Below are 12086 nucleotides of genomic sequence, written 5' to 3'. Positions count from 1 at the left end.
ATAAAAGCTTAACTACAAAATGCGCATAAAAGGTAAGCAAGAGTGATGCGACTCATCGTCAAACGCTAGCGCTTACGTGGCGGGAGGAGAGGGGGAGAGGGGACCTGCAATCAACTGATCGACTATATATGATAGTATAAATAACATAAATATATACATGTATGCGAACACACGCACACACACGCACACACACTTTGTCTCTCTCATTCGTTCATAATTATTATTATCATCGTTAGCTAATAGCAGCAGACGTCTAAACGTTCGCTTTTGACGATGAATCGCACCGCTTTTCCTCATACTCGGTTCGTAATAAATTAACTATTTCCTTTCATAATTCAAAAACTAAGCTTCGAACAAAGTTTTGCAAAAGGAAAAGTCGTCTTAGAAATATATATCAAGAATATGTCATAAGTTTTAATATGTCATATGTTTTAAGGGCAATAGATTATTGAATCATATCCTGTATATATCTGACAAACGTATTGAGATCTTGAGAAAAATAAGCATATTTTCTAGTATATTTTAACGTTTCAAACCGAAAATATACAAATCCAAAAGCTTACAATCGCGATTCGTTAAAAGGGAAAAAATTCTCAGTTATCCTGCGTGCTCGCCTATAATAATAACTTAATATTTATCATTTACACACACTATGAAAAATGAGAGAGGGAAGAGAGACAGAAAGAGAGAGAGAGAGAGAGAGAAAGATTACATTTTCTTCCTTATTCTAAAAAAGTTAAAAATTGCTAAATTAAAAAAAGAAGACTTCTTAGTCAATTCCATTATAATCGGCAACATGATAATTATGAAACGAGCGATAAGAGTCTAAAAACGCGGATGGCATTGCGTAAATTTTTTTTTTTTTTTTTTTAAACATTAACTGTTTGCGGAAAAATTAGACATTTACGTCACAAGACATTTATGTCACAAGACATTTATACATATATTTTACTTGGTGTATATGCCAAGTTAATCTGCGAATTAGTGTGTGTAAATGATAAATATTAAGTGAATTTTTTCGCGAACAATTAATGTTTGAAAAAAAAAAAAAAAAAAAAATTTATGCAATACCATCCGCGTTTTTAGGCTTTCATCGCTCGTTTCATAATTATCATGTTGCTAAATACATAGAGCCGTATTCTTTATCAATTTATTTAGAACTCCATCATAATCCTTCATCAACATTCATAAAAAATCCCGGTGCATTCAAGATGCAGAGAGAGGGGACAAGAGAAATATATAGCGAATAATGTAATCGTGCGATCACTTTAAGTATTTTATTTTAAATATGTTTTTCTTATTTAATCTATGCATGGAATCACGAAAAGTTAGAACGCAACTGTTTTATTTATACGATTTGTTTTAAACATCGTTATAAAATTTATTTCTATGAACTCTCTCTCTCTCTCTCTCTCTCTCTCTCTCGGTTTGTTTAATAATAATTCTATTCTCTGATACTTCATTAACGAGTTTTACAATAAAACTCGATGCATAAAACTCCAACAATGCAAACATGTTTTCACTATCGCCGGTCATCCTATTATATGCACGTACATGATTATTATTTTTATAAAGAACGAACGACGTAGATGTCAAGTCTTAAAATCGTATTGCATTCACGTATTTATCAGTTGACCGACCATGATATGTTTTAAAAACATGTGCTAGTTTTAAAAACTTGTGCTAGTCTGAAATTAATCATTCTTTACAATGGTTTCTAAGGAGAGAAAACAAAAAAGAAATAATAGTTATAATAGTTCTTGGCAGAATAGTTTCGAGAAAGATGGAAACTGAAGTAACAATTTGTATATGTGAATTGGAAACAAAATATAATCGTACAATTGAGAAACTTTAGAAAGGTAGATTAATAAAACTTAGAAAATAATACACGAAAAATAGATCGCAATGTCAGTTGTTATAGATTTATAATTAAACCGGGAGAAGAAAAATCGCACGTTCCAGGAATACAAGCCATCGGGTGGATAGTAGTAACGGACTTCCTGTAGTCGGACGTACTGTGTCGTATAACAGCTTCCACAGTGGCGGAAGCTGGGAAAGGTCGATCTTGCAAAGGTCGTTTTCCGCCCTATCCCCTCTCCACTCTCGATGACTCTTGGGATTTTGAATTTTACGGTGGCACTCTCCTCTCCTTCTTCCAGTTGATCCGCACACTTTTTAGGCAGAAGATAAAAGTCTAAATTTTGACTTGTTAATCTTGAACACTGCTTACTCGATATCGTAGAACAAAATTATAGAAATCGAGATAAAGGTAAATCTCACAAATATATTACCTGGTATAACTCATTTATGTATAATATGCTGGATTTACAGCGTGCATTTACAGTTGTCACAGTCAGTGTTAAAAATAAGAAATACGATAACACATGTTGAAAAATTATCGAAATAAATGCAATCATTGCGCATCCCAAGTAAACTCGTATAAAAATTTCACTGCAATTTTTGCTGTGCAATTATTAATGAAATTGTACAGTCAACATGATATATCTATCTACGTGTAGAAAAATTTTAAACTTTCAGAAAATATGCATATTTTTCTTCCTTCCGTCCTACTTATGATAAAAGCAAACGCAACAATTTTTATTTCTTAAACTTTTATTTTTCGGACTTGTATTACATTCGGGCATCTTAACATTTATATAAAATTAAGTTTTTATTTTACTTTATCTTATATAAATATAAATTAACAATTTGTTTCATAAATTAAATATCCATTTCAAAATAGAGTCGAGAGAGTTAAAATAGAAAGCATAAAAAATATAATTCTTAAAATTTATGTTCTATGATTATGTAAATGACTTTCTAAAACGCGTAATCAAATTTTCCAAACTATCTCTTTAATCTTGCTTAATATCAATTAATTGATATGTATTGATATATATCAATTAATTAATATTAAGCAAGAGTTTTTATGCATTTTTTACGAATATTATAGATATACATATCGATATCAAGAATACGTCACGGAGTTTAATTTAATATTTCTCGTCGATTACAGAAGCTAAATTTTTAATATTATATTTAATATAATATAATATATAATTATAATTATAATTATGTATAATATATAATATATAATATATAATATATAATATTTAATTTAATATAATATTATATTTATTATATTTATTTTTGGTGGAGCTTTTTATATTTCATTAAGATATTATTCTATTATTCTCATTATATATTTTTTCCCAAGTTGCTCGATAGATTTTTGAAGAATGAAGCAAATTGCTACACTGAGTCAATTTGCGCTTTAAAATTCTTCCTGTAAATATCAATTTATACAATTATTTAAAAGCTGTAAGAATCATCGTACGAATAAATAATAATATAATTAAACTATATATATCTCGTTTTTCCATATTAACCATTGACTCTTTCTAATTATTGGTATCACAATCGGAATTGGGAACCCGTTGAATGTAGTAGCAAGGGCTGTAGAGTAAGCGCCCATATCTTTCCAAATCAACCAATCGCCTATTTGAACCTCGGGCAACATCATTTCCTTGACAATTACGTCACACGAATCGGCAGTCGGCCCCCATATACTTGAAAGGAATTTTTCGTTGCTTATTGGCTGTAATGTACGGATGAATCGACGATTACTTTCTATCAATAAAAAATCCCTTTTAATATGAAACAAAATATAGAATTACCTCGGAAAGTAATACCGGTGTTCTAGATTGCAGGCCCAGCAGTTCATCTATAAAGGAATTGAATACACCGCAATTCATGTAATACATTCTCATCATTTTACCATTCTTCGGAGTAATTCTCTTAGAATGTATATATGCAGCCAAAGTAAAGCTTGAAGCTACGTAATAACTTCCTGGTTCACTAATGACTCTTATGCTAGGATCGAGATCTTGTATCGCATCGTTGATAATATTGGCGAACTAAAAGAATTATGAGAAACGCATATCGACAACATGCATAATAATGATACAAATAAGAATGTCTTAAAAGAGACAGTATTGACATAAATAAGAACATTATAAAAGTTATATTTTCTTATCATTACAAGTCCTTTCAATCAATTCTTTTACAATCGTTTTATGTTGAAAAATTTGGAAACTATATTTAGTTTTGCTTAATATCTGTTTTAATACTCATTTAACATTAATTCAGGTTTCATTTTATTGAATATTATCTTTTTAAAATTTAATGCTTAATAATTTTAATTTAATAAAAATCTTTTTAATGTGAAGAAAAATGATAAATGATTTTGAAAGAAAATTTGAGAAAATGTTCCTGAATATACCATATCGGCATTCGTCCCATTCTCTCCGGGAAATCCACCGCCGATGTCGATCAACTGCACATTGTCGTGTCCAATTGCTTTGGAGATGTTAATTAATTGTTTGCACAATTCGATTCCCCTTTTGTAAGCCTTCATTTCTCTACACGGACTACCGACGTGGAAGCTAAAGCCGTACAGATTCAGACGGAGATGTTTTGCGAGTTTTATTAAATTTATAGTTTCCTCATTCGGTTCGGAACCGAATTTTAATCCCAATATTACTGAGGTATTACTATTATTCTTCGCATCGCAACGTATACGTATAACGATTCTATTATACAGAAAGATGCATCGGTCAACACAAATAAGATACATTTTGCTAAAAATTTATTTTTTTTAAATTTATTCTGAAAACTTACTTAGCTTCGGAGAAGAGATCCTTAATCTTAAACAACTCGTTTTCATTGTCAACCGTCATTATTTCGACGCCCACCTTTTTAGCATACTTTATGTGAGATGGATATTTAGTCGGATGTGCAAAAATAATTCGATCACCATGCACTCCATATCGCATTACTTGCTCTATTTCTTGCTACCGTAAATATATAATATTATTTTACCTCGAGATTATCTAATAATACATATTAGATGATTGAAGAAAAACACGAGAATGTTTACCTTGGATGCACAATCGAAACTGACATTCAAAGCTGCGAGAACTTTAATTACCGTTGGATCTGGATTACATTTAATTGCTAAAATTTGGGATGGAGTTACAGTTTTAATACCGTAAATATATTATTAAGAATATAAAAATAAAAAATATACGTACCAAAGTATGGGATGACCTTAGGCATCTTAGTAATCCATTCTTGATGCTTTCGAAGAACATTACCGATATCCGTAATATAAAAGGCACGCTCTTGATCTTCTATATTAATTATTATATTCTTTATAATGGTCATATCATCCATCGAGTCATCAAAGATTTTTATTTCATCAAAAGTAGATCTTGCCATGTTAAAAAAGTAGATCGTGCTATGTAAATGTAATACACTGATATATTTAATACACAATTTTTTTACACGAGTTTGATGTAACAAACATATAAATTCCGAGGTAGCATATATTAATATAGATAAATTAATATAGACTGCTTATAAGGCAGTAGTTGAACCTTGTGTGTCAGGAAAAGACAAACCCATGTAAATTTATGCTATTCTTTTCTCTCAGGAGGGAGAGAAGTTACATATCAGGGGGAATCCCTCACTACTTTATAAGCAGTCTATGTTAATATGTCTATAGATAACACATATTCGTTTCACAAATACACCGTCAAAATTATCGTATAGGTAATATCACGTCAAATTTTCGCATAATTTCAAATAAGTATAATTCCATCAAAAGTGAATATCGTATTTGAAAAATTTTTTTTTTATTCTCAAGCTTAAAGCTTCTATTTTGAAAATCATTTGTCAGATTTAGAATTTATTCTTCTCCCCTCTCGTCATCTCCTCAAAAGTAAGGACGTGTTACGTCTCCAAAAAATTGCATTACCTTACTTTTCCTTATTTTTGAGGAGATGACGAGCGGAGGGGAAGATAAATTTTAAATCTGACAAATGATTTTCAAAATAGAGGCTTTAAGCTTGAGAATGAAAAAAAAATTTTAAATACGACCATTTTTGACGGAGTTATACTTATTTGAAGACATGCGAAAATTTGACATAAAATTACCTATGCGATAATTTTGTTGACGTATTTCTTAACATTTGGACTTAACATAATTGACTCTTGAAAATGTTTCTAAGAAATTTGAAGATAATGTTCACTTTAAAAATGTAAAGAAATATGTTTCTTAAGAAATACGTTTCTTTTCTGATAAAAAAAAATTGTTTAAGAAACGTTTAAAATACTTTTCTGCACATCAGTTTTTTTCCTTTTATTCATTAAACGTTCGTTTTCTCATAGAATTAATAAAATAATACCAGGTAGTACACGTTCGTTTTACATTTCTGAAACGTATCCAATATTTTTTAATATTTTTTAAATGTAAAATATTAATAAGAAACGTTTCTGTAGAAACGTTTTTAAAGCTATAGTTAAGGAAATGTATGTTTTTCACGTTTCTATAGACAAAATAAAAAGTAATTTTTAATTAAAGATCGTAAAAATTAAAAATATATATAAATAATAAAATAAATAAATAAATCTAAATATAATTGATCCTATTCAATCGCGGAGTTAATTTTTGCGGCGATCAAATACTGATATCGCTCACAAAGAGTAAGAGATGAGCGACAGAAGACATTGAGATTTTCAATACGAGGATTGATTTTAGAACAAAGGATAAATCGTTATGTTGTTACGACTAAAAGTGAACCGTCGAAGGAACAAAGCAAGCAAGAGAAGGTGAGAGAATGATAGGAAGGAAGCGAGAGGCGAATATTCGATTACTAGATCTTTCTTTTAAATTTAACGAGTCTTTTATTAAAAACTTATTGTTTTGCCTCGCTCCAATCGCAAAGGCACACACGAATGCGAATTACAATTAAGCCGACAATAGATGGTCAAAACGCGGTCATCATCGAACGCAGCGGATGACACTAGCGCTTGTAATCGATGTTCCATGTTAATAAATTCAAAGTTTTAAAATAACACAATAATTAGTATAAATGCACCACTTTACTGCAGTAACACTTTCCATTAAAATCGTCTGTTTATTGCCTATCGCACTGGCACTCGTCGATTGTTTTTTGAATCGGAAAAAAAACTTCCTCGCTTTAAAACTCGCGGTTTTAAATTAAAATTTCTTTATCCTTAGTCGTACGCGGAAACGAGATCTAAGGACTGTTCGCAGAAAAGATCGAGAGCTTCTTCGCGAAGAGGGGGGAGATACGAATTGCGCGAGATACCTTGCTTTTCAAGATACCTTGCTTTTCCCAGACTCGTAACAGACAATTATGAAGGCCTGAGGCAAGATTACGATTACGCGATTACATGAAATTATTACGAAAAAAAATTTTTATTCTTACGCGTTAGCAAAGAGAAAAAAAAGAACATAAATTTTCTTGCAAACTTAAACAGATCCAAATGCTAAATCGATAATAATAAGGAAGGTTAGTTTAAGACCATGAAGTACGCAGATGGTATAGCATGTTTTATAAATTTATAATTTAAAAAAAAAACAGTTTCAAATATACAACGTTTCAGTCTCTTTCGAACCCTCTTCATTATAACTATGATGATTTAATAGAACATATAAAAGAAATAGATAAAGGAAAAATGAAACAAACAGAATTAACACTATACAAGTCGAATGGTAAAATTGTAAAAGTAATCGGTATCGTGGTCGAGTCGGTGAAGGTAACCGATATTATCCAGTTATAATTTAAATGTTATCTGTCACCGACTAGACCGCGATATTTACAATTTTACCATTCGACTGTATAGTGCTAATTCTGTTTGTTTTATTTTTTTATTGTTATCTATATTTTATATTATATTTTATATTATATTATATTATATTATATTTTATATTATATTATATTTTATATTTTATATTATCTATATTTTATATGTTCTATTAAATCATCATAGTTACATTGAAAAGGATCCGAAAGGGACCGAAATGTTTGTATTAATATTTGAAACTGTTTTTCTTTTTTAAAATTATAGATTTATAAAACACGGTGAGTTAAGTATAAAACCACCTGAGTTCTTTATGGTCTTAAACAAACACCTTCCTTATTATCGATTTATCATTTGAACCAATAATACTTAGATTTATTTATTTATTTCATTATTTATATATATTTTTAATTTTTAATTAAAAATTAGTTTTTATTTTGTCTATAGAAACATGAAAAATACTTTTTTAAATTATGAATTTAAAAACGTTTCTATAGAAACGTTTCTTATTAATACTTTACGTTTAAAGACATTGGATACATTTAAAAAACATAAATTTAATAAATTATATACATCAAAGTCGAGTATTATCTGCGATATTAACGAATAAAATGTAAAAAAGGAGAATTGAAACTTATTGCACTTTAGCTTGATAAATCTAAAACTCTCGTGCTACTAAACATTAAAGTATTGTACATGTAAAAATATTGTACATCAAGTACAAGAAGATTTCACAAAGTAATTCAGAAAGTACGAAAGAGATCCTCTTATATATACATATATATCTTATTTGTTCCACTTTAATGGAAAATGGGCGCTGTTAGAAATTATAGCCTATTACTTGTAGGCTTATTACTTCTTATAACAAATACAAAATTTTAATGAATGATGAAAAACATGTTTGCCATATAACCGATAAACAACAATTATCGAGATCTTTCTTCAAAAAGAGTGACTATTTTTTAGTATATTTTAATGTTTCTTATGTAAATCCAAAAGAATACAATAATGTAATTGTAATACTCGTTAAAAGAAAGAATACAATAACGTATTTGTAATACTCGTTAAAAGAAGTAAGAAAATTCTCATTATCCTGTATGCTTATAGCAATAATGCATATCTAATGCATAGTAATAATAACAATGTTTATCACTTACACGCGCTGTGAAAAATGGGAGAAAAGGAGAGAGAGAGATTGCTAAATTAAACAAAGAAGACTTCTTAGTCAACTCCGTCATAATTCTCCATCAATATTCATAAAAAATGCCGGTGCATTCAAGACGCAGAGAGAGGACAAGAGAAATAAAAACTATATGTATAGAGAATAGTGTAATCATACAACCACTTTAAGTTTTTTTTTTGTTTTAAATATGTTTTTTTTTATTCTATGCATGGAGTCATGAAAAGTTAGAACGCAACAGTTTTATTTACACGATCTGTTTTGAACATCATTATAAAACTTACTCCTATACATTCTCTCTTTCGGTTTGTTCAATAATAATCCTGTTCTCTTATACTTTATTAACGAGTTTTACAATAAAACTCGATGCATAAAACTCCAACAATGAAACATGTTCTCACTATTATCGGTCATCCTATTATATGCACGTACATGATTATCATTTTTATAAAAAACGAACGACGTAGATGTCAAGTCTTAAAATCGTATTGCATTCACGTATTTACCAATTGACCAACCATGATATGTTTTAAAAACTTGTGCTAGTCTGAAATTAATCGGTTTTTGTAATGGTTTCTAAGGAGAGAAAAGAGAAGTAATAATTTCCTTGCTAGAATCATAAACTTGAAGAAATAGACCTACGCATCCCTATACAAAAGACTGCCTTAAACATTAGAAAGAGAGAGCGATAGCAGTCGGATCTCTTTCTCTCTCGCACAATTGAAGGAGAGGGGATACGCCTTTTTGTTTATTCTCCTTCAGCCGTGATATTCCCTCTCTTTCAATTGTGCGAGAGAGAAAGAGACCGCTATCGCGCTTAAAACACAGTCTTTTGTATAAAGATGCGCAGTCTATTTCTTTAAGTCTATCGCTAGAATAGTGTCGAAAAGGATGGAAATTGAAACAACAATTTATATATGTGAATCGGAAACGAAATATAATTATAAAATTGAAACTTGAGAGAGACATAATTGGTGGATTAATAAAAAATTATAGAAGATAATACACGAAAAATGGATCGTAATGTCAGTTGTTATAGATTTAGAATTAAACCGGGAGAAGAAATCGACGCACGTTCCAGGGATACAAGCCGTCAGGTGGATAGTAACGGACTTCCTGCAGTCGAACGTGCCGTATAACCGCTTCCACAGTGGCGGAAGCTGCAAAAGTCAGCCCTGCAAAATAGACGGCGTCATTTTGACCCTACTTCCTCTCGATGACCCTTGAGATTTTGAATTTTACGGTGGTACTCTTTCCTCCTACCAGATGATCCGCGTACTTTTTAGGCGGCTCGCAAACATAAGAGCAAAAGTAAGAGAATAATCTAAGTTTTAACTGGTTAATCTTGAACACTGCCTGGTCTCCTCGATATTTTTAGAATAAAGTTAGAAATCGAGATAAGAGTAAATCTCACCATTGATCGGATATAATTATTTACACAATTATTCTCGCAAAATAAAATATTTACAGGAAAATGTTCCTCCGATTTGTAGAAATTTGAAGAATACATTATCGATCATGTTTGAAGAAAAATGAATATTTATAGGCACATTTTTTGTGTGTTAAATCTCATTTACACAGTGATGAGGAGATTTCGATATCCCGCGGGCTTTCCTCGCATTAATCAACGTCACGCACGCGTCTGATAACATTTGTCGAAGGCACAACGCCATGAAACCATTCCTTTGATATTCGTTAGTATGTCACACGTAATATCCGCTAGGACGGCCGATGATGGATTTGACGCTCTCACAGATTGCCGCATCGCGCCGGACAATGTCTGTGTATTTTTTTATATGACGAAAAACATTGCAATATATACGCGGCGCACCGATACGTCCGCGATACGTAAAATTGCACGCGTTGTTGGCAGCTGTCGCCATTGGCCGACCATTCCGCTGCCGTCCCGGTGTTTTTGACGCGACGATTTGGCCGATTCGCCCAACATGATAGTCGCCGATTGATTATTTATCGATTCGCTGTCGTGAGCATCGATTCGTACGAGAATATATTTGGCACGTTTATTCATCGAGCTGAAAATCCGCGTGCTACATATCGAAAATCGCATGCATTCCACACTTGACTCGACATGGGATTTCATTAAATCGGATTTCACAGTTTATTGTTATGATAAAAAGCACAAAACCGGAACTATATGAAAAAAAAACCTGAAAATTCGAAAAGGGTAACTGTAAAAAAATCATTGAAACCGGATATTATAGAAAGAATTTAACGTACGTGTTCTTTTAGATACATCAAAATAATATGTGAGTATGGTTGGTCGAGGAAAATTGAACGATAAATCTGAAGAACATTCGCGTAACACACTGTTAATAATGTGCCTCGCCAGCTACCGATCACGTTTTCGGAAAGCGCCGAGGCACGATCATAGTTGCACAAGTCGAAGTATTTCCGTACAAGAAGACAAGAAGAGCGAAATAATGAAGATCCTCTCTTGCGAAAACGTGCCACGTCTCTTGCATGAATATCTTGCCGGTTCGCCGTCATTAAAAAGGCTTACGCTACTTTCAGCTTAGAGACGAGGACATAAGCTAACAAGACCGGAACTTTGTACTGCGAATGCTAGTTTGGGGAAAGAGTTCTGTAATACGTTTTACGTTGGGGGGTATAAAACTCTCGCTGTTAAGCCGAGTTCAGAACTTGTCGAGATGCTGGCTGGAGTCGAGAATGGTGTACACGTGATCGGGGTATGCGACGGACACGTTCGCGTTTCAGCGACAGCTTGGCAGTCACCGCAGACGGCGCATACTTGCACAGCCTTAGCTGGCGGTGAATTAACCCTCGTACTCGTCTCTTGTATGCGGTCTCCGTATCTTTATCTTATTAACCTTGCGGAAAAAAGCGAAATGCCAGATCTCGAAGCTAAAATTTACTGAATTTAATTACATTTATTATATTCCTTCTTTCCCTCTATCTCTTAATTATTTTAAGGAAAAAATTCATTCGGCGTATCTTGATTCGATGAATTATAAATGAATAAATAACCGTGCAGGATATTATGAGGGGTCGATATATCCTGAGTATTATTCTAAAGATTAATAAATTAAATACGATAAAATAATTCTCTAATTGATTAATTATTTTTTCCGCTTCTCTTGTTGTCTTTGAAAAAAATCTGAGAGAAGGATTAATCGAATAAAATACGTTTTAATTCAAAATCCGCACGCTTAAAATATTATTCTAAAAGTCAATTTAAATAAAAATACGATAAAAT

At 31.6% G+C, this 12086-nt stretch overlaps 2 protein-coding genes across 6 annotated transcripts in view; one reads left to right on the top strand and one right to left on the bottom strand.

Annotated features, from left to right (window-relative positions):
- The window catches only part of LOC105251943 (agrin), a 253590-nt gene that overhangs the window by 153382 nt on the left and 88122 nt on the right, over positions 1 to 12086 (top strand). The gene's annotated exons all lie outside the window — the stretch shown is intronic.
- On the bottom strand, positions 3159 to 5304 carry LOC109610043 (ornithine decarboxylase 1-like). Its single transcript, XM_020027747.2, has 7 exons — positions 5094 to 5304; positions 4940 to 5016; positions 4681 to 4853; positions 4283 to 4592; positions 3678 to 3917; positions 3390 to 3598; positions 3159 to 3286 (listed from the first exon to the last, which is right to left on the bottom strand). The coding sequence occupies exons 1-7, from the start codon at positions 5278 to 5280 to the stop codon at positions 3253 to 3255; spliced, it is 1230 nt and encodes a 409-aa protein (XP_019883306.1). The 5' UTR covers positions 5281 to 5304; the 3' UTR covers positions 3159 to 3252.

The sequence above is a fragment of the Camponotus floridanus genome, unplaced genomic scaffold, assembly GCF_003227725.1.
Source record: "Camponotus floridanus strain SB8 unplaced genomic scaffold, Cflo_v7.5 scaffold59, whole genome shotgun sequence".
NCBI classification, from domain to species: Eukaryota; Metazoa; Arthropoda; class Insecta; order Hymenoptera; family Formicidae; genus Camponotus; species Camponotus floridanus.
The sequence above is the reverse complement of the archived record's forward strand: the minus strand, read 5'-3'. Positions and strand labels throughout refer to the sequence as shown.

Excerpts from the sequence above, each read along its gene's own strand:
- LOC109610043 (XM_020027747.2), bottom strand. The coding sequence starts at position 5,280 with ATGGCAAGATCTACTTTTGATGAAATAAAAATCTTTGATGACTCGATG. Across the intron at positions 5,017-5,093 it reads TAAGGTCATCCCATACTTTG|CAATTAAATGTAATCCAGAT; the intron begins GTACGTATATTT and ends CCCAAATTTTAG. Across the intron at positions 3,599-3,677 it reads CACCGGTATTACTTTCCGAG|CCAATAAGCAACGAAAAATT; the intron begins GTAATTCTATAT and ends CGTACATTACAG.